General features: G+C 40.1%; 2 protein-coding genes across 2 annotated transcripts; both read right to left on the minus strand.

Moving 5' to 3' along the window:
• Nucleotides 1-901: 901 nt before the first annotated feature.
• On the minus strand, nt 902-13,050 carry cldn10e (claudin 10e). Its single transcript, XM_054743199.2, has 5 exons — nt 11,836-13,050; nt 11,584-11,745; nt 10,661-10,742; nt 6,435-6,548; nt 902-4,934 (listed from the first exon to the last, which is right to left on the minus strand). Exons 1-5 carry the CDS (start codon nt 12,065-12,067, stop codon nt 4,565-4,567), a joined length of 960 nt encoding a protein of 319 aa, XP_054599174.1. The 5' UTR covers nt 12,068-13,050; the 3' UTR covers nt 902-4,564.
• Nucleotides 13,051-14,003: 953 nt separating this feature from the next.
• Nucleotides 14,004-18,428, minus strand: cldn10a (claudin 10a). Its single transcript, XM_054743200.2, is given in 6 exon segments — nt 14,004-14,491; nt 14,730-14,834; nt 14,917-14,998; nt 15,064-15,200; nt 15,202-15,220; nt 17,401-18,428. Coding segments are annotated over 6 exon segments (690 nt in total). The 5' UTR covers nt 17,621-18,428; the 3' UTR covers nt 14,004-14,364.
• Between the last annotated feature and the right edge of the window lie 3,728 nt (nt 18,429-22,156).

Raw genomic sequence — 22,156 nt, forward strand, 5'->3', positions numbered from 1 at the left:
CTAGTTATGGTGTTTACAGAAAAGCACATGGTTATAACAATTCATGGTGAATTTAATGCAACACACCATCTCCATCCCCCCACCCCACCCCTCAGTGTTTAAATGCACGTAGAAGTGGGCACCGGCATCAAAGGTGAGGCTAATGAACATACATACCCTCTGACCCTTCATCTTTGTTTTTTTCTGCATGCAAATGCACCATGAAGTGGAAAACTCCCCACCGAGCCAAAATCACGAAGTGAGCTGATCTCCTTGCTGAGAGTGACAGAACTACCAAACACCTCATTACTATGAGTTTGTTGGATCTGCTTTACTGTGTAAAAGGCTGAAGTCACTTTGTTTATGTATAAACAGTAACCAGCTACATCCAAAAGGCCTGAGAACACGTTGATGACATATGCAGGGAAAGCAACTAGAGAAACTGCTGAGTACCTGCTTTCGTAGCAGCTGTCCGAAACGTTCTTGACGCAAATGTATTTAAATCACAACCCAGCATGTGGAAAGCAGACAGTAACATCATGTTCATCTCCACCAATGAGGTTCCAAAAGTGAGCAATAATATATATGAGTATGAATATATATATATGGAGCCCCAAGATCAAAGTGGGTAACACCCCTTAAAGAGGTTGAGAACAAGAGAGCCAAGCGCCTGCAGGCCAGAATGATAAAATGGTGTTGGCGAACAAATCGGACATTGCGGTGGTGGATAAACAATAGAGGACAGCCGTTGTTGTTGACGTGTCAACATCAGTAAAAACAAACATGAGACACTAAAAAGAAAAAAAAAAGAAAACTATCTTTTCTCTAGCGCACATTAGGGATTTTCCTAATCACCTAACACCTGCAGCAAAGAGAAAAGAGAGACAAATAACCACACAAGTTACTGTTTGCAAATCAGGGCAGGTGCTCAAGCAAAGGGTTGAGGCTTACACTGCAAAGAACATCAGCCCTTCAAGTTTATTTATAACATGAGATAAGAAAGGAACAGAAGGTGTGTGTGTGTGTGTGTGTGTGTGTGTGTGTGTGTGTGTGTGTGTGTGTGTGTGTGTGTGTGTGTGTGTGTGTGTGTGTGTGGTTACAGGAATGTGTGGGTGTCTGAATGAATAAGAATGCTTTCAGGCATAGAGTAACACATTTAGGATGATCAAGAAATAATAAAACATTAAATTTCTATAACAGCGCCTCTCAAGATAAAATTCACAAGGAGCTTCACAAAAACAAAGAAATTTAAACATGAAAAATATATTAAAAAATGATTAAAAACAATTTTAAAATGACAAAAAAAACTGGATTAAAACATGTAAGAAAAGGGGGAGAGAAAATGAATAGGAAAGAGGTGAGAGTGAAGACATCAGTTGTGCCCGTGACCATCTGGACACGTAGGGCAGTAACTCCCATATACATACAAGGGGTGGGAACTTAACTCATTAATCATGATTAATTAACTAAACAAAAATAACGGGTTTAAATAAATTACCACTTGAGCCCGAGCGCCCCCCAATATCAATAAATAACAAGATGCACCTCTAAAAAACCCTCAGAGCCTGGGCTAAAAAAACTGTGCAAACCTTTTTAACATGCTTCAAATACAACTTAAACTACAATTAAATTAATCATGACAAATTGCTCAGGAAGAAAAGAAAGAAAAATCAACTTTTTTAACATTATGTTTTTGTATTTACCGTAAATCCTCTAATACAGGCCCGGGCCTGTATTTGACTCAAGCTCATCAAGCTCCAGGCCTTTATTGGAAGGAGGGCCAGAATTAGAGGCAGGCCTCTATTTCTATTTGAGCAAAATGAACTAATGGTTCGCTGGAGTTTTTGACAATTAAAATTGCACCCACATTTTCAAAGTTTAACACATTTCTTTTAACAACGGTAGTTTCTGCTTCAGCCCTCTCCCCCCTCCCCCTGCGCAGTGGCTGCTAACTCACTGATGCGCCTGCAGCCTCTCGGAGTTCCTGCTGCTCTAAACATTAAAATAATTATTTCATTTTCTGTTCCTCACTTCTGATTACCTTCAATGGTGTCTGTTTGTTGCAACCAGCAGGTACAAAAACTATCTTGTTTTTATTTGACTATTTTTCTGTCCTGTCTGTTTATTATCTTCCTGCATCTCCTCTCAATCCTAAAGAGAAACTGCTACCTGGGTTCATATATATTCACCTTATGAACTGCAGTTCTAAAAGATCTACCGACCGCAAAAACAGCGGAGTGCTCGCTGCTTGGTGGCCGCATCAGTGATGGGTGCGTCACCGGATGACAAGGTGATGCGCCCCGCTCCACAGCAGCGAAAAGCATCAGGCGCAAATAAAAGAATAAAAGACAGAAAACATTAAAGGAAATGAACCGACATGAACGATCGCGTGTTAAATTAGTTTTTGAGGTGGCGACACCTGATTTGATAATGTTACTGTGGCCGTGCTCAGGACGCAGATCTACCGACCGCAAAAAAAGCGGAGTGCTCTGCTTGGCGGCCGCATCAGTGATCGGTGCGTCACCGGAGGACCAGGTGATGTGCCCCGCTCCACAGCAGCGAAACGCATCAGGCGCAAATAAAAGACAGAAAACATTAAAGGAAATGAACCGACATGAACGGTCGCATGTCAGTACCGACGCTCTGGCACAGCGCGTTGCCCCACCGAGCGCAGGAGCTTGTCACCTGCTGATAGCAGGCTGCTGTCTTTTCCAAGGGCTGCATCTTGCCGGTCATTATCACGTGACAGCGACTAGTCGATGACAGGCATAAAAAGTCACTATAGTGAAGTCGACTAGTTCATACAACCCTGCTACTGCTCCCCAGAGTGTTCTGCAGCATAATCAGCACGTTCTCTTTGAACTTGATGTTAAATTTTCGCCTCCTCTTCGTCTCCGCACGGTTAAAGTTACCCTCGCGGTCTATCACTGGCAAATCAAAAGTGAGACGATGACACAACTGCCCCCCGTACTTGCTTCTTACCACATTCCACCCGGCCACAATAAAATACCGGCCATTATTCACCTCCGCCGACTCCGACCAAAATATGAGACCCGGCCGTTAATTGAATACAGGCCTGTATTAGAGGATTTACGGTATCCATATAAACTTTAAAACAGCAGCAGAGACAAGCATACATGTATCATTTATCTTTACGTAGCATTTAATTCTCAGCAGAAATTTTCCGAAACTCTACACTACACCTCTATTTACATAGAAAGCTTAAGTTTCTCCTCTTTCGTTTGGCCCATGGATCCTGGGAATAATGAAAAAATGTATGCAAGTCATTAGAGCTATTTTCTAATCTGCTTTGCCTTACCTCCTGCATCACACATATGTTGTACTTCAATTTAAATGAAAATTAATGATGGGTATTTTACATACTTTGAGATTTATCTGCTTGTAAAAGTTAGCATGACCATAAATCAGACTTTGGCACGTCGCATGTCACAACAGAATCTCTTCTCCCCTAGCATAGCTGCTACTTACCACATGGCCATATTTACGGTAGTTCTTTCTTCCTGAAGGAAGGATTTGAAGTTCGCTGAACTAGTCATTTTTTCCCTCTGTTTTTCTCCATGTCTGGTTCGATGACGTCATTTTCGTGAAGCGCATTTGTAGCCTGGACTTATTTTCACACAAAACCTAAACCTAACAAAAGCTTTCTTGGTATCGAAATGTGTCTTTAAAATTCACAGACATCATATGTGAAATCCATAGCCACATTGACTTGCATTCATTTTTTCGTTCTTCCGGGGACCCGTGGTCCGGAAGTAGAAGGGAGTTACGTAAGCTCCCTATTAGCAGTGCTCTGTTGCCATGTAGTGTTCAGTGCAGTACACAGAATTTACAACGTGTCTATTTACACTTCATCAGTAACACATACAGTGATCCCTCGCTACTTCGCGTTTTTTTTCTTTGTAGCTTTATTCAAGGGAAATTCGCTGATTCGCGGAATTTTTCACCGATTTGCGGTATTTTTCTATGCGAAATATCAAGAAATTCCTGTTTTTTTTATCCATTTCATCATAAAATGCATTTTTTGTAATAAAACTATAAAAAAACCAAGTAAAAATATTTTTCTATGTAAAGGGAGGGTTTTAAAAGTCTGAATACTGAATACGTACCTGTTAAATAAATACTGTAAATATGGTGTCCCTACTTCGCGGATTTTCACCTATCGTGGCCAGGTCTGGAACGCATCTACCGCGATAAACGAGGGATCACTGTACACTAATATTTACTCATCCCAACAAATCCTACAGTGGTTGTTTTTAACAGATAATCAAATGTCAAACAAGTGGAGCACCTTTTTTTGCAGCTTGGGTACACAATGACACAATGTTTTTTCACAGACAAAATTACAGACATTTCACACAAATGTAAAAATGTTTAAAAATACCAAAATTGACATTTTCTAAAATTGTTTTGAGTCCATGTTTTCTCTTCACGGCACAAAATGGGCGTTAGCTGTTGCTTTTGCTCCTCCATGAGAACTTCTCCCTGATTCTTTGGCATTGCTCCACCTCTTGTCCATTCTATTAAAAATTCAACTATCTCTGTAATATCTATACTTTGCCCCAGTTCAGATGTAGGTGTTTTTGACAAACGGTAAAGCTTCACTCTTCATGTTGCCTGAAAGCGATGAGGCTAAACGGCTGCTGTGTGATTCTGGTGAAGAGAAGAGGCTGGACCTTGAAGAAGACTCATAACTCGATGCTGAAGACCCAGCCGATAAGTCAATCTGCTCTAACCTAGATGACCGTCCTGACCTAGCTGTACGTCCAGATTTTAAAGCGCGTGCTGATCTGGAGGAAATGGAGGACACATCTGAGTGCTGAGAATTTGACGACATCTCTGAGATGGAAGACATTTTGCTTTTGGATGTGTTCTCTGACATGTCGGACGATGCTGTGGTGGGCTTGTTTTGTTCTGGGTCTTGAATGGCGAATACTCTAATAAAAGACAAACAAATTACTTGGAGTACCCTCTCTATTCCACAATCTAATACCCCCCCCCCCCCCCCCACACACACACACACACACACTTTTTCTAAAGTCAAGTTTTGACCCCTGCACATTTAACAATGTTACGCTACATTAAATGGACACTGGTTGAGCTCTATGACCAAGTGGAAAACAACCTTTTGTGTTGAAGTCCGTTTCCCATTAGAACATACTGTAAAGATACCAGGCAGACAGACGGAACCCTAAAAATAAACACATACAGGAAACCAACACACACCAATATCTATTATGGACATCGGAACATCCCACGATACATAAAATGTCAGTGATCAGAACATTATACCACAGAGCAAATATAATACGAGAAGCACAAGACCACAAACTAGAGGACCAACACATATGCACACTAAAAACCCGTGGATACCCAACAAAAGGAAAACTACAAACAACAATAGAAAAGAAAAATGAACAAACCAGAAGAAGCAGAAACAAACCAGGAACAAACAAAGACTAGAACCAAAACCAGTAATAACCAATCCATATATCAAAGGCATAATGTAAAAAAATAATTACAACAATGAAAACACGTAATATCAACACACCAACAAAACCATACATGAAAGTCAGAAAAAGATCAGCACACTCAAAAGACAAGATATCAGCAGATGCAAAATGTGGAGTCATATAAGAAATACCATGCAAACTCCGCAATAAAACACACATAGGAGAAACCGGACGCCAACTCCACACACGAGCAAGAGAGCCAAGATCATAAACACAGAGCAACAAAAATACAAAGATGGATCAAAGAAGCAATAGAAATAGGGAGACGTGAACACAAAACCATGAAGAGACGATGGAGTATTCACATTAGAACACACATGGGACAGTGTCATCAGCAAGGAGGACACAGGCAGTAGAGGGCGACACCGTCTTCTGCTGCGGCGATTTCTGATGATGGCTAGAGATACTAGCTGAAACATGTCAGGTAAGAAAACATTTTTTTACTGAACTGTGTAAAAAAAGGTACTCTGGTAGTTTGTCCTAAATTTGAAGTGGTGGCAGCCAACATATTTTTCTTCACCGATTCAGGGCTGCCAACTGTCACTCATTGAGCGTGAGACACACGCAGCTGACCCCCTTCACGCTCTTTCATGCTACACCTCCAATTTCGCATGCTGGAAAAGCCTGGGGGTGGGGGAAGTGTTTGCCCAATAATAAAATAGTGTGCGCAAGTCGGATTTTTAATGCAGTAGGCCACAAAGCCACGCAAAATGTCATTTTTTCCTAAAATAAATTTCTGTTGATGGCCCGACTACAGCAAATATTATTATTGGCAGTGATTTACCTATTGAGGACTCCTGCCTTTGGTTTTATTATCCAGCTCACTATCTTCACGCTCCTGCCTAATTATTGACAGAGCCTTGTAGATCATGAGTAACACAGAGGAATGAGTCTTTTGATCATTTTTACTTGACTTGCACTCACCTTTCCTCATTTACACACAGTGATTTGCACACTGACCACAGATAAAAAAATCCTCCAGCCAGTTGGATGACTGAGCCAACCCATCCGAGGAACAGAGGTGTGCCAAGATCATAACTGTAAATAAATACAGAAGCAGCAAGTTAAAAAGTAAGTTGATCATTGATGCTTCCACAGTACCAATGATGCTGAAGTCAGCATCCACTGAGTGTCTGAATGGGAAGCTGCTATATGGTAACCTAGAAATCTAGACAGACCGTACCAATAGTAAAGGTCGGTCTAGAATAGTGTGACACGGTGAGCATCACTGTATCTCAATTGATCATGCGTCCTGGCTGCTTGGCCACAAAAATATCCCTTTGGCTGACTGGTTAGCATGCATGACTTTCACCCCAGAATCTGGGGATCATATCCCGCCCGGGACCTCATTTCTCTACCTTGCCCAAGCCCCCATAATTTGGGTCTGGAAATGAAACAAAACAGGAAGTTACAAAAATTGCAGTTCCACCCTAATCCGCTAGAGGCTGGTGTCAGAAGCAAACAAATCCTCATTGACTCCCATGTTAAAAATACCAGTTCCACAGCAGAAACAAACATGTTTACAGCCTGGTTCCAAAACATGTTTTAGGTTGAATAGATCCAGTTTACACCCATGACAACTCTGAGGGGGGGTACATTTTTTTGTCGCCTGAAAACTGTTCCGCCATTTTCAGTCTCTCAACTTACACCATTAGTTGCGCCGTTTGTGTATTCTTTTTTGGATACTATTGGTGCAATTGTTGGACAAAATGACTTGCTGTGGTATTAATTGCACTAAAAGAGCGTCCAAGAAGTCTCCACTTCATTTTGTTCGCTAAGTAAAATTATATTTATGTCGATAATAATATTGCATTTCTCTGAGTTAATATTGCATTCCTCCGAGTTAATATTGCATTCCTTCAAGATAACTGTGTTCCCCCCGAGCTAATATTGCGTTTCCGAGATAAAATTGCGTTTCCTCTAGATAAAATTGCGTTCCCCCGAGATAACTGCGTTCCCCCGAGCTAATATTGCGTTCCAGGGTTAGGCTTTCCTGAAATAATGTCCTCTAAAAAGCCCTTAGCTGTGTTGGTGCTGCTGTAACAAGTGAATTTCTCCACGTTGGAATCAATAAAGTCTATTCTATTAGGTTTCATCATAAGTTCACTGATATTTCTTTTAAAGAATAATAAACGACCTTGCCACAATAGAATAGAATAGACTTTATTGATCCCACAGTGGGGAAATTCACTCATTAAGGCAGCATATACAGTTAGAGAATAGGAAAAGTACATTACAGGTACACAAAGGGAGTAGACTGTTATTGTAACCATCAGCAATTAAAAAATTAATAAAACGAAGATTGGGAGGTCAAGGCGACTGGTCTGTAGTGGTCTGGTTGTCGGGGATGTAAAGTTTTGGGAACTGGAACCACACAGGATGGAGACCTGCTCCAAACAAAGGCTGAGGTTGACGCTTCACAAAGCTGGTCAGCACAGTCTTTGAGCAACTGTACAACTGTGTAAGCCTGTCTGGAAATAAGACTAACATAGGAGAAGGCCATGACATTTGTCAACAACCTGATCTACCAGTGGGCAGAGGTCATCACACATTAAGTGTCCAGCCAATTTCATCTGTCTGGAATATTATGCTTTCCACCCCAAAATAAATCCTGTGTATGACCTTGCTCTCAGTAGACTCATTTGGTACATTTAAGGTCTGAAATAGGTAATGAAATAATAAACATTTATGTAGATTTATTCTTTACTGTAAAGCAGTCAAGACATTGTTAAATCACTTTAGATAAAGCATTCATTTTAGATAAAACAAATTAGATTTTTTGTTGTTATGTATATCTTATTGTTTATGTGTTTTATTTGTTTTTATTTTGAATGAAATAAATGAATTTAAAAAAAGATTGTAATCAACCTGTAAAAAAAGAAAAGAAAAGAGTTCTCATCTTCTGAAGAGATGTCTTAGGACACTGACGTAGGAGAGAGGAATTTATTATGACTAGTTTATATGCTGCCAAAATAATTCCAGTGAAAAATCTGGCTTGATTTCTCATACGATGGTAATTTAGCGTAGGCTGAAAGCTTTTGCAGGAACTGTTGAATATAGGAAGTGTTCACTCTTTTAAGCACTGCCTGGTTGTTTAAAAGTTTCGGACAAATCAGAAGCCAGAAAGTGTACTAGATGTTAACGAATCCTCAAACCTTCCCTTTCTCACACACTTAGAGAAGCTTACTTCATTTAATATATGAAGTAAATAGTTAAACGGTCATTTGTTAATATACTGATGTTAATATGTGACTACTGATATAAACCATCCTTTTTCAGAATCAATCAATTATTTGTTTAATCTGGAAGACAACTCATCAGACATGAAGCAATCCACCAGAAGTCACCTAGGAAATATCTTTTCGACCAGTCGTGCATATTCTACAACTCTCAGATACATCAGAAGTCTACTAACTCGCTTTGCCGAGAACCCCGAGGACTTCCGCTACACTGGTGCATAGGCTTTTCACAAGGGCGTTGGATGGGTTAAGATTAATTTGATAACCAATTAAAGCTAAATTAAATTCAACCAGATTTATTTAATAAACCCACACATCACACCTTTCTGAGTCACTTAACTGAGCTCTTAAAATATATAAGGTCATGTTTCATCAGAGTTCATTCATTGTCTCAGTTGATATCACTTTCAATCACCATTTATAATCATTTGTTCTGCATCATTATCAGTAGAAATATAGTAATACATTGATTATTTACCCAATTACAAATCCAAGTTACCTAGTTTCACCATCAACCAAATTTTAAAGGCTCAATAGTATAGACGTCAAATGTCACACTCGCGGAGTACATACGCTTCTTTCTTTCGCTCCCTTATCTTTTTTTCCCAAGGCTCTTTGTCCTGTCTGCCCACAGAGCGCTTCTCTGCATTGCTTCTGAAAAACCCTATTTTTACTAACCATGGATTTGATAAATTGGTCATTCAATGCGATTGATAAGACTTTTTCAACAATGAGAACGGAGCAGGGGGCTCCCACATGTCCACAGGGGACGCACCCGGTGGGATATATGCTGGATTCCTGGAAGGAGTGGAAGATCATATGCCTCAGCCAGCTGTCCATTGAGGATGTCGAAGACGTGTGGATATTTGGTCTGATGATCACTGGATTTCTCCTGATTGGAGTGGGAGGATATCTGGTTTTCTGGAAATTTGGGAAGACGGGAGTGATTGGAGGGCGACCCGCACCCACGGAAAGCACCGTCTGTGTGGAGACTTCTCAGACTGGGACGTTACTCGAGGTGAATCGTAAGCTGGATAATGTTCTAGCTGCGATACCGGTATTTAGTGCGCAAAATGGATGTCATCTCGGAGAGAGTCACCGGACGGTATGGACAGGTTTAAAAACCCAAAATTGGCTTCACTGAAGGACTGGAATGATCAGTTTAAAGACTGAAGGCAGAGAGGAAAATGATCTCAGCCTGATCCAAACAGTCTTGTTATCTGAATCTGATGCCCTGGTAGCCTTGAGCGAGCAACAAACCCCCACGAAGGAATGCAGACAGGTGCTGTGAAAACCCGACCTACCCGCCCCGCCTTCGGACTGGTGGACTTCAGCCTGGCGAGGTCATCAATCTGCAGGAGTCAATGTGCTCTTCGCTTCTCCCAAGATCTCCCTCCCACCTGTGACTGTACAGTAGATGAGCGCCGTAGATGGCTGCTCTCGCTGGGGGAAACAGGATCCCAGCCCCCCCCCCCCCCCCCCCCCCTCCTATTGGAGTCTCATGTTATGTTGTGTTGTCTGTAGTCTGTTGCATATTTGTTGAGGTGGTTTTTTTGCAGAGCAAAGCTACCCTCCTGGTGGGAGGGTAACTGTGAAGTGCGTTTTTTTCCCCTCCACCTGAACCAGTCCTCATGTAACCCCTCTTATCTCTATTAAGGTAGCGCGACTCAGGGTTGCGAATGACCACAGTCTCCAATTCTTGTCATATGTCTTGCCCATGTATGTCTGATCTCTGAATTGTGTGTACTGAAACTCTAATTTCCCTCTGGGATTAATAAAGTATTGATTGATTCATTGATTGATAATCTGTATTTTTAGGGAATATTACATTTTATTGAATACCTTTATATTCTAATGACAATTTATTAAAAGTAACCATTTACAATAACCTGACTGTGGACTCAGTCTTACCTGAGGTTAGTAATGTCAGCGTCGAGGTTTTCCATTGACACATATGTTGCATAAACAGCATACGCAGATATGGACAGCACACCTGCAGGGAAAATCATGTTCAAAGACAAAATATAATAATTAACAGATTCATTAGAAACAATGTTGTTTAGTGTTCTTATTGACCTGGTCACTGAGTACAACAATTAGCAAAGCTGACAGGATCATGCTTAATTTGTGACATGATTAATTTGTGACTGACTGAGTCATACTTCCTTGGTGAGTGCATGTTAGCACTAGCCTAGCTAGTGTCGTCTCAAACTTCAGACATCCAGAGCATGGTTTTCAGTTTGAATTGAGAAAGCTGAAAACCTCCCAAAACAAAAAAGATGACCAGTTCTTACTACTGTAGTATTCTTTTAGAATGCTAATGTCAGCATGCTAGCACGCCAAGCATGTTTTCCACTTCATATTGAACTTCTTTACTAATTTAGTGATGTCATTAGGTTTGCAGCAGTCACAGAAATGAGAGCATCTGAGAAGTATTTGTTGTGATGTGGTAAGCCAAATCATGTTTAAGGTTTGTTCTCAAAGGGGAAATTTGGTGCGAGCGGGTAAATGGTAGTGGCAGTCTAAAATTAACAAATTACTCGAGAGGGATAAAAGTCCCAAAAATTTCAACAACAATCACAATTTTAAAGAAATTACTTTGGAAACACAACATAAATAAGCTGCCATAAAGTTTTTTATCTTCTGATGAAATGATTATTCCAACCTACTGAATCAAGGTGAATTATCTCCTCTTTTTATTCTACTTGGTTTTGATTAGACTCATTAGGATCCCAAAACAAAAGGAATTCACACATTTTTTGAAAGCACATTCTTGTACGGTCTACAATGCTGAAATCTAACTGCTATCTTTTTTATGACAACTAGACATTTACCACTGAGGATGTGGCAACATCCACCCGTACAGATCTTCCTGTACTTGGACTTTTCTTTTCCTCCAATGTAGGTGCATTCCATGCCCAAAAGACTGAGTACAAACCCCAGCATGCCCACAGAAAGAGCTCCCATTAGCAGGCCTCGCACTATTTGGACATAGCCTAGAATAACACACAATGACAGGGAGACATTTCTAAAAGCAGACTTCCAAAACCAAGTAGCTTGAAAAACGCCAATATGTGTTTACATACCATTCACAGACCAGAGCACAGGGAAGTCACGACAGTTAGTTACGGCAGTTGAGTCTGTATAGCAGGATCTCCACAGGCTGGACCAATACCAGGCCACTTTCATAACGGCTGAGCCCCCCATACCACCGATGGCTGAGATCTTCCAGCCCTCCATGGCCAAAGTGCAAGCTACAAAGATCCAGCCCAACACGGTCATCAAGAAACCCCAGATTTGCACTACTCGGATCTTCATCTTAAGGTCTCTGTGTGTGGATTTCTGTCTAGACAAGCTTTAAAATTTCCAAACTCTTAAGATTTTTTTTAGCTCAGTTCGGTTTTGCTGATTATCCTCTTCACTTCAAGCATGAATCATAATGAATTTGGATCCAACATTGGCTCCCATTCGAAGGCAAAGGGATGTCCAAGTAGTCGAAGGCAGTGGAGCAACTAAATGGACTGAGCCCAAAGAGAGATGCAGTTCTGTTTACCGGTAATGCATGTGGGTGAGAGACAATGGCGACTATGGTTCCCATGTGTCATCAGATTTGGATCTAGACAGAGACTGCTTCGCCAAGCAAGCATCTCATATTTCTGAAAAATCACAAGGTGTTTCACAAAAGCAAACAAAAAAATTAAAGTATAAAAGATTTAAAAAAAATGTGTTTAAAATTAGAAAAAACATTGTGATAAAAATTGCTTGTGATAAAAAAAACCTTGCAGTGATAAAGCTCCACCAAAAGGCAAATGAGTGAAGCGTCACTTGAAATAATTGCATTTGTTCTTTTCTTTAAAGCTGTGGTTGACTGAAATTTTTTTAAATGATTCTTCTACACCCATCTCCTGCGTTAGCTTGTCATAGAAAATAGATGGTGAAATGCTAGAGTTTGAAAATCCTCACGCTGTGATGTCACACTGTGAATTTGCATTCTTGGCCTTGCCCATCTTGCATCACATCCACCCACAGGAAGGCTTTTAAAAAAACATTTTTGCAGCGGGGAGAGAGAGCGGAGAGTGTGTTGGTGAAAGTAACTTTGCAACATGGTTGAACACGTTCTGTTAGCCAATCAGAAGCGAGGTGTGTGCATATCATTAATAATAATGAGCAATCCTGTTGTTTTTATCCCACCTCTGCACCAGAAAATTTCTGCATCTCAGAACAGGAGCTTTAAAAAAAGACTCATAAAGCATGGCTTTACACTAGAGAACACTGCAAATGTACTGAATAAATGAGTAAACTACTCCTTTAATTCTTTTAAAGCGTAGCTAAGTGTGTATTAGTCTAGAAAATCAGATCATTTCTTCAATAATTCTACTTAACATTTTAAACAGTATAGTTCTACATATTCAGTTTATTCTCAGGCTTTTCTGGAAGAAACATTAAGAAATTCTATCCAGAAGTGATCCAGATACTCATCCAGGTCATTTTTGTGGTGATGGTTCTGTAACCATAGCAACCCATTGTTGTTGTTAGAGCAAAGTCACTAGTTAGTCAAACTATTGCTTGGGAACATAAAAAATGTTACCCTTTTTGGCCTTAATGATTCAAGGCCCTTCTCAGTAAAACAACATTTATGGTCATTTTTATTCACTTTATCAGTGAAACTTGTTTTCAGTTATCAAATGTCTGGTCTAAACACACCCCGTTTAGTAGACACTAGTCAGAATGTGGAAGTTAAAAAATTTAGAGATAATTTAAAAATCCAGACAAATTGATGACATTTAGAAACAACAATCCCATAACTAAATGTTACTATTGTTCAGTTTAGGTCTATTAAGCAGATGAATCTAATTATATTTTGCACAATATAAATATGATGCCTCTTTTCTCAGATCAGCTGTTTTATTTTGGCACCTTTGATTATGTGGCAGAGTTACGCTGACAGACCACTCAGTGGCGCTGTTCCATTGTTTTTGGCTATGAGGAAGTGGAAAACAGATCTAAGCCAAGAAGTTTTACATAACATAAATAACTTCTTGGTGGCATGGAGGTCTGACAGGAAGGAAGACCTCCTTCAGAGCCTTCTAGAAACATGCCCGGACAAATCTTTTCCAGGAACTTTTTACATGACGTGGTTGAACTTTTTTTGAGACATTTGATCTAATGCAGCTTTAAACTTCAGTGTTCACAGTTAAATAGTATTAGATTCAAATAATAATAATAATAATAAGACATAATTATTCAGCTTTGATCTTTTTTGTCAGTTCATAACAGCAGCTTTTAATCAGAAATTTTCTTTAAGAAGACAAAAAAGAGCGTTTGGATGTTAAAAGGAAAGTGTGTGTTCATTTGCAACAGTCAAGAAAGAGCAGCATGCTGAAGGTGACCGGAGAGCTCTGGTGCTGTTTTGTGCCAAATGAAATTTTCTGCCTTGCAAAAAATAAAATTAAATTAAAAAAAGAGCTTATCTTTTATGAGTTATTGACAGAAATGACCCAAAGAGTTGGTGTACTTGTGCAGGAATCTGGTGTCCCAGTCCAGCTTCTAGCTGAATCAGATTATGGTTAAAAATTATGAGCATTTCTACAATAAGTCACAAAACGATTTCAGATTTACACGTAGGCATTTCTTCCAAACTTCCCTGACTCCCCCTGTGGTTCCTTGTGTAGACTGTTGGCTGTCTGGCGCTGGTTGTGTGTTGTTGCAAATGATGCCACTCGACGGTGAGAGGTCTCTCCTCTGTAAGAAACCGAATAAGCCAATTAAAGTGTCTAATCAGCCTGATCTTGTGTAAAAAATAATAATACTTGCAGGAAATCTCGCAGAATATCCTGAAGGAGGATGTCTGACCTTTGACCTTAATCAGGCCTTTCAGGCTAAGGGGTAAACTGTATTTTCACAGGTTGGGTTGGATATCTTTGTTCTCATAATAATTGAAATAATTTCAAATTGCAAAATATTATAGTTTGAATCTTACTTTATACTGAAGCCTCCAGAAAGAGGAAGGCAGAAAAGAAGTCCTCCTAAGATGCACAGCACAGACCCAGACCAGCCGATGAAGAGAGCCGCTCCGAGCTCAAACCTTCAGAAATAAAATAAATAATAAAATGACATTCACGACCAGCAAAGCTGACAAAATTCTTCTCTGAGTCCTGCATGCATACTTCTGTGCAACAAAAAGAGGATCGAAGAATTCTGTTGTGATCCTGCGTGCATAAATCGAACACGCAGTCATGCAGCAGACCCCTGTAGAAAAAACAAACTTACATCCAGGTCAAAGATAAAGTAGTGATTCACGTGTCAAAATGTACCACTGAGGACGAAGGTGAAGCCTGAAAGGACAGTCAGACGAGCCTTGGTGGTTTCAGAGCCCCCGAATGTCGTGCACTTCATTCCCAACAAGGCCAGAATTGCACCAAAGAATCCCAAACATACAGAAGAAATCATCTCTGCAGACCTGAATGTAAGCTGCAAGATAGAAACAGAGAAGGTTTAAACTAGTTCACAGCATTTAGGGCCAGATGTGTCTTTAAAGGTTTTACTTCTCTAAAGGATTGGTTCCATGTAAATTTGATGCTAAAGGGTGTTTAGAAGGGTTGGAGAAATCCGGAGCTAGCTAAAAATTAGCATGTGCTTGAATGAGTCAGCACTTTTCAAACAGCATACATTGACCAAAGTGCTGCACAAAGTTTAAAATAATTAATAAGTAAAATAAAAGCAAAACATACAAATGCAAATCCCCCCCCCCCCCCCCCCAAAAAAAGTAAAGAAAAATAATCAAAAGTTTAACATAAGTTACGCAGACTTTAGCATACAGATATGGGAGTTATGACTTTTTATTTATTTTTTTTACAGTTTTCAATTAAAAAAGTGCTGAACGTGTCAGAGCAACACCCTATTAGGGCCAATTTAGATGAAAAGTAAACAAAGTCAGTACAATTCTGAGAAAAATCTAGAAAATTCTAAGAAGAAATTAGTGTATTTGTGTGGAAATAAAACTTGTGTGTTCTCTTCTCTGGAATTTGAATAAAAAAAATTTAGTGAAACAATGAAAACCAAAACTCTGGAAATAACTAAATTGACCAGAAATACACAAAAATTACTTAAAAAGTTTAGAATTTTGAGGACTTCTCATCCACCCTCTCCATCCATCCCTCATAGACAAACCAGTCAGGAACTTCAACTCCTTCTGTACTAGGGCTGGGACGATAATCAATAAATCAGTTAATTGTACGATAGATGAAAATGAACTCAATAATTTTTCCAGCCTTGATATATCGATCTTTGTCAGACGTGTGACCTACATGTCAACCACACCCCCTTAGCGCCATTTTAGCTGTATGACTCGCGTTGCTAGGGGAAGCAGCAGCTGAAGTTGAAGCACAATAAGAGTCAAAAGGATGGATAAACAGAACAAAGGATGAACACATCTGTGTGAAGGCTATATTGGTTAAAGATTTCTAACAGAGAGAGAGAGAGAGAGAGTCTTTTTTATTTTATTAAAAAAAAATTTGTTTGTTTAATTTATTTATTTAGATTAGAAGTTCTGGTTCTGGACACCAAATAAAGGTTTAATTATTGTATTGTAATGGGTGTACTTGCCCCATATGGTATATTAACATTACATAAGTGGTTATAAGTGGGGCGACGGTGGCACAGGAGTTAAGAGCTCGCCCCGTAATCGGAAGGTTGCATGTTCGAGCCCCACTCAGTCAGTCGCTGTCGTCGTGTCCTTGGGCAAGACACTTAACCCACGTTGCCTGCTGGTGGTGGTCGGAGGGACTGGTGGCGCCAGCGCTCAGCAGCCTCGCCTCTGTCAGTGCGCCCCAGGGCAGCTGTGGCTAAATCGTAGCTCATCCCCACCAGTGTGTGAATGTGTGTGTGAATGGGTGAATGACTGATTGTGTTGTAAAGCGCCTTGGGGGGTTCCATGACTCTAGAAGGTGCTATATCAAATACAGACCATTTTGGTCTCAAACATCAGACAATAATATTGTTTATCATCAATAATTTGTTCATAACAGAATAAGAAGAAGAAAATATCATTTCTATATCAGGCCTATTCTGTACCATGACAAACCAAAGTAACTCCAAAATTTGAAAATCCACAAAAGGAGACAACCAGGTGTTATATTCTGTGACCAAACTGGCTCACAAAGAAGAAATCTATCTGAAGTGGATTCATGAATTAAATGTGATTGTTGATTTTAATCATTTAGAGTAATATTAGTGGCCTTTGCAGGTGTTTCTTATCTACCATTAAACTTGTCCATCCACAACCACTAATGAGTTAAAAATGATCTTCGCTCAATAGAAACCACTTCACCAAAGATGATGTGTTTAGAGAACTCATCAAGCATCAAAGACTCAAAAACAGCCATCTGACAACAAATGGAAGATGATGCTGTCGTAACAGTGACTTAAGGAAAGCATCTTCAAAGCACAATAAAAGATTTTATATGTCTAGCTCGGTTTATTCAATAAAATGTCTCTGATATTCTTTCAATATTTCACTCCAAACAGAAAAGTTCCCAAATAATTTCTAGTAAATCAGGTAGATGCTTTCTCTCAGTCACTTCAATATAAATTAATCGTTCAGATTCAAGTAGAAGAACATCACAAGTTGCTATAGCAAGCCATTAACTCACCATCCAAAGCCAACTTGGATGGAAAGTCCTTGCAGTTAGACACACCGGTGGAATCGGTCACACAGGTCTTCCATAGATTGGACCAGAAGGTCGCTGTTGTAATAACCGTCCCATCCACAGATGACACCTTCCAATAGTCTGTCGGCAGCGTGGACGACACCAAGATCCAACCAGAGATGGTCAGAAGAAAGGCTACAATCTCAGTTGCCACATTGGCCATTTTATTTTTACTCTGACTGGACTAGAGACGAGATATTTCTCTTGGGAGTGAGAAAGGGTGGTGGGAGGGTTGGTCTGGTCACAGTTCTGAAGAATTTAGCTTTGGCTTCATTTAGCCTATCTGAGCAGCCTAAACAGAAAGAATGGATGTGTATTATTTATCAGTTTTAATGTCATTTGTTGTGTTTTAAAATGGTCTTTGTGAGCGAGGTCAAAGTTTATACAACCACCAGACGTCACGAGGAGGGTCTGCAAGGAGGTATGCTAGAGGTATAGGTCTTGTAGTGAAAGAATTAGGACTATGTTAGGTAATGTGTAGACATGGAAGACGTCGGGTGTTGGACAGCTTTAATGACGAACAGGGTGAATCAACATGTCGTAGTTGTGTTTGCTCCATTAACTCAGCTCTAGAGCTCCATCAAGTGGCAGAAAGACTTACTTGTGTTCTCATTCACTTGCTTCACTCAATGAAGCATCTGCAATACCCAAATAGATGTGAAATTAAAGAAGCACTGAAGGAAAATGTATTGAAATCACTGGATCGCTAAGGCTGAGCCCAGCCACGCCACAGTGGAAGCTTCTTTCGAGTGGTCTAGCTAAGATCTTGTTCTTTTGGTCAGGAACAGAATCGTGTGGATATTTTTTTTTTCAGGAAAGGTAAAAATGGTATATGGCTGTATTTATATAGCATCTTTTAGAGTTCTAGGACCTTTCCACCCCCACCCAGGCCTGTGACTACCTAGCAAAGGTGGGTCCCACCATGATTCAATCCCACCACCACCAGCAGGACATGTGGGTGAAGTGGCTTATCCAAGATACTGAGTGGGACAAATACTGCAATCTTCTGGTTAGGGTGGGCGCTTAACTCCTCTGCCACCATCACCATCATCCTCTAGAATCTAATTTGTTAGATTTCATTTATTTTGCACAGAGGTGGAAGTATTTTTGTTTTAGAGACAGTTTGAACCTACAAGCACAAAGAACAATTCAACAGTAATGGCCTGCCAACACAGCACATACAAAAATTCCCAAGAGTGAAAAGCATCTTGATGCACTGTTCTGAGGTGATGGTACGGTGGGGCTAGAAATGGAGTCGCTTTCTCAGCAGGAAGGAGGAAGCTGCATGATTTGTGTGCTGCGATTAAGTGGGAGTTGAGCAAAAACGCAATACTCTCTACTTACTGGTCTGTCTAGACTCTAGAATCTGCGTCCTTTACATCTAACCCTTATCTATGTTCATGAGATCCGAACTGTGACTGATAGAGCACAATCCAGAATACAAGCAGCTAAAATGAGCTTTTCCCTGAAGAGCTCAGGCAATATGGTTCTAATTAGGATGGCTGCTGGCAATCCCTCTTTGGAGGCTTTCCAGAGTTTTCTCAATTGGAGGAGTCCAAAAGTCATGACAAGAGCTCACTGGCAGGAGTTTAATGTATTTCTAGTCTGGAAATGTTGTCCCATATGAGACCCTGGAGAAAGTGACGTCTGGGTTTCCCTTCAGGACTTCAAGCAGCAGGAAATGGATACTTAAATAGCAAGTCACCCCCTACAAGAAACTTACTTCACTCCCACTTCATGTTTGAAAACTGCAACAAATGCTGTTGCTTGGCAGACCGAGAGGGCGGAGCCGCTAACAAATACACACACACAGGCTCACAATGGCATTGTGACATCATAATGTACTAGATGACATCATAGCATACCTCTTAGCCAATAGCAGTGGCAGATTTAAATTCAAATACAGTGCAGAATTTTTCCCTGACGACGGCGCAACACTGTCAGTTTTAGGTAGAATATTTGAATTTTAACCAAGATGCACTGAACTGCCAAATTATTGACTACACGTGTCTGTAGCACGATTAGACACTTGTTTATATAGTTTATCAGCAAAAAAAATGTGATTTGGGGGTGACTTGCTCTTTAAGTTTCAACTAATCCCAGTGGCGTGTCCAGGCCTATTAAATTGGGGTGCCGCGGGTGGGGCACTCGTTTATGCATGGGTGGCATGGTGGTTAGCAAGCCACTTAATGTGCATTACCGCCACCAACTGGCACTTTTTATGTCAATATGAAAAAGTAATCATTCAAAAGCATTTTGGTGGGCAGGGCTAGGTGACTGCTCCCCTCTACTGTTATAACCCCAAAACCTTTTCTGGACAATGTAAAGTCAATTTAAATGAAACTCAGTGGGGTTGGCTCCTGTGGTGGCCAATCAGATTCCAAGGGTGGCATCATGTGCTACTCTGACCACTCCCTAGACACACCCCTGATTGACCCTAAACACAGCTCTTGAACTACCCTGATCTGACCAAATTCATGAAAGACTCTTGGCTGCTAGTAAGAGATCGAACCTCCCCCTCAAAACTTTAATCTTTCCTTTGATCAGATCTTTGGATAGCAATGGGGTCATGAATGTGCCTGAACCTTTGCATGCCATCCCATCGATGTTTATCCATGTAGCCGTCTTTTGCATGTGCTGGCAATGTCATGTTGAGCAGCTTAATTTTAACACCAGCTTTGAACTTTGATCAGTTATTGGGTGAAGAGAGGAGGGGTTTCAAGGCAAAACTAAATGTGAAGACGGATTAAACGGTAAAAGGCAGGGGCAATTTTATGAGTCTGAGCTGCACGTTGGCAGGTGTCCAAACACTCCTACGTGACTCATCAGATTTTCTGTGCCTATGGGGCAGCCCCTGGTAATCCTGTCTTGACAAACAGGTTACGGTTTTTGACCTGTTTTAATGCAGGAATGTTTGAAGCACAGATTAGGCCTAATCGTTGTCTGCAGAAGAAAAACTGGATTGTTTCTAGTGGTTGTACTATAGCTGACCCTCTCTAGACCTTACTGTCTAACGGAGTCTGGGGTCATGAAATGGGAACAACCTTCTCAGAAGAATCATTCCAAGAAAACTATAAGCCCTGGTGTATTATTATCACCACATAACAACAAACCAGTTGCTGGTAGCATTGGGAAATCTCCTGATAATCGAAACCTCAGCAACGAGTTTCCATGGCTGCTGTTGCCAGGATTTCTCTCAAGTTCTCCTTTCCTAATCTCATAAACTGGCTAATTTATAAGGAAGCAGCTGGTACAGGTTGTTATCTGTGCAAATTTGCCAGTGAACCTGATCATCTGATAATACCTACCTCTCGGCGGGGTTGGAAAATCTTGAATTGGTAACAACAGAGGCAGGTTTTGCAACTGGGTCATTGCAGTTAAAATAAAAAGAATGGCCGTCCAGAGAGAAACCTACACATATCTTTATACAAATGGTTAAACCTCATTCAACAATCCAAAAGTCGTTGACTAGCCTTTGAAGCAGATGTTAGGGGAGGTCATTAAACCAAAACATCTCATTTAAAAAAAGCTAGATTTAAATTAACCGCTCAGAAAACAATCTTTGGATGAACGTCTAGAGCTGGTTCACTTTGGAGTCAACCTGATAAAAGATGGCCACCACAGCTAGCCAACATGAGCAAACACAGTTAAGGATTATAATCAGTCACGTTTTCAGATACTGAACTAAAATTAGGAGTTGTGGTAGATAAGATAAAATAAGATAAGATAAGATAAGATAAGATAAGATAAGATAAGATAAGATAAGATAAGATAAGATAAGATAAGATAAGAACAACTTTATTTATCCCGAGGGAAATTCTTGTGTCATGTACATGCTCAAAGCAGTAGGAGAGACAAAGGAACAGGTGAAATAGAAATATGATATACAATATATACAGTAAAAAATAATCTACAGTAGTGCCCTGTAGGATGGTGCAAAACAAACAATCGGATAACTCAACAAATAAATACATGACTGTATCCTGGTGAATAAGTAATTAAGCCGTCGGTGCAGGCGATTCACAAAAGTGATTAAAGTATTGTGTAATAGAATTAGGGGTAGTAGCAGCATATGATATGATGGGGGGATAAAAACACATTTACAATAAGAACTCTTGTAGTAGAGTAATCCAGTAGCAGTAGAGTACTCCAGTTACTACACTTATCCCAACATCTTTGCCTTACTGTCTCAGTGCCCTAGTGGGTAGAGTGTCCACCCTGGGACTGGAAGTTCGGGGTTCAAATAAAATCGGGTCATACAAAAGACCCAGTGCCTCCCCACTTGATGCTCAGCCTTAAGAGTTTGGATTAAGGGATTAACCCTTATATGTCCTAAGTCCATTCATTTTTGCGCAGACAGGTGTATTTTTGTGGTTAATTTTGGCAATGCTCCTGCAATGTATCTTGTTTTTGGGAGAATGTGTATTTTTGGGGGAAATATCAAAAATAAAAAATAAAAATTCCTCTACTCCATTTAATGTAACACTAAAATCATTTTGTAGCGTTACCGCCATTAGTGCACTTTTTTGCGCCATTGACCCCATGTAAATAATTGTTTTCTAGTAAGCCTAAATATTATATATATTATTTATATATAATATAAATTCTGTCTGGGTTCCCAGGGCAGTTGCAGACTCAATTTTGAGTTTTTTATGATGAACGCTGCATTCAAATAAAAAAAATTTAATGAAAATATTTT

The sequence above is a fragment of the Nothobranchius furzeri genome, chromosome 14 (assembly GCF_043380555.1).
Source record: "Nothobranchius furzeri strain GRZ-AD chromosome 14, NfurGRZ-RIMD1, whole genome shotgun sequence".
In the NCBI taxonomy this organism is placed as follows: Eukaryota; Metazoa; Chordata; class Actinopteri; order Cyprinodontiformes; family Nothobranchiidae; genus Nothobranchius; species Nothobranchius furzeri.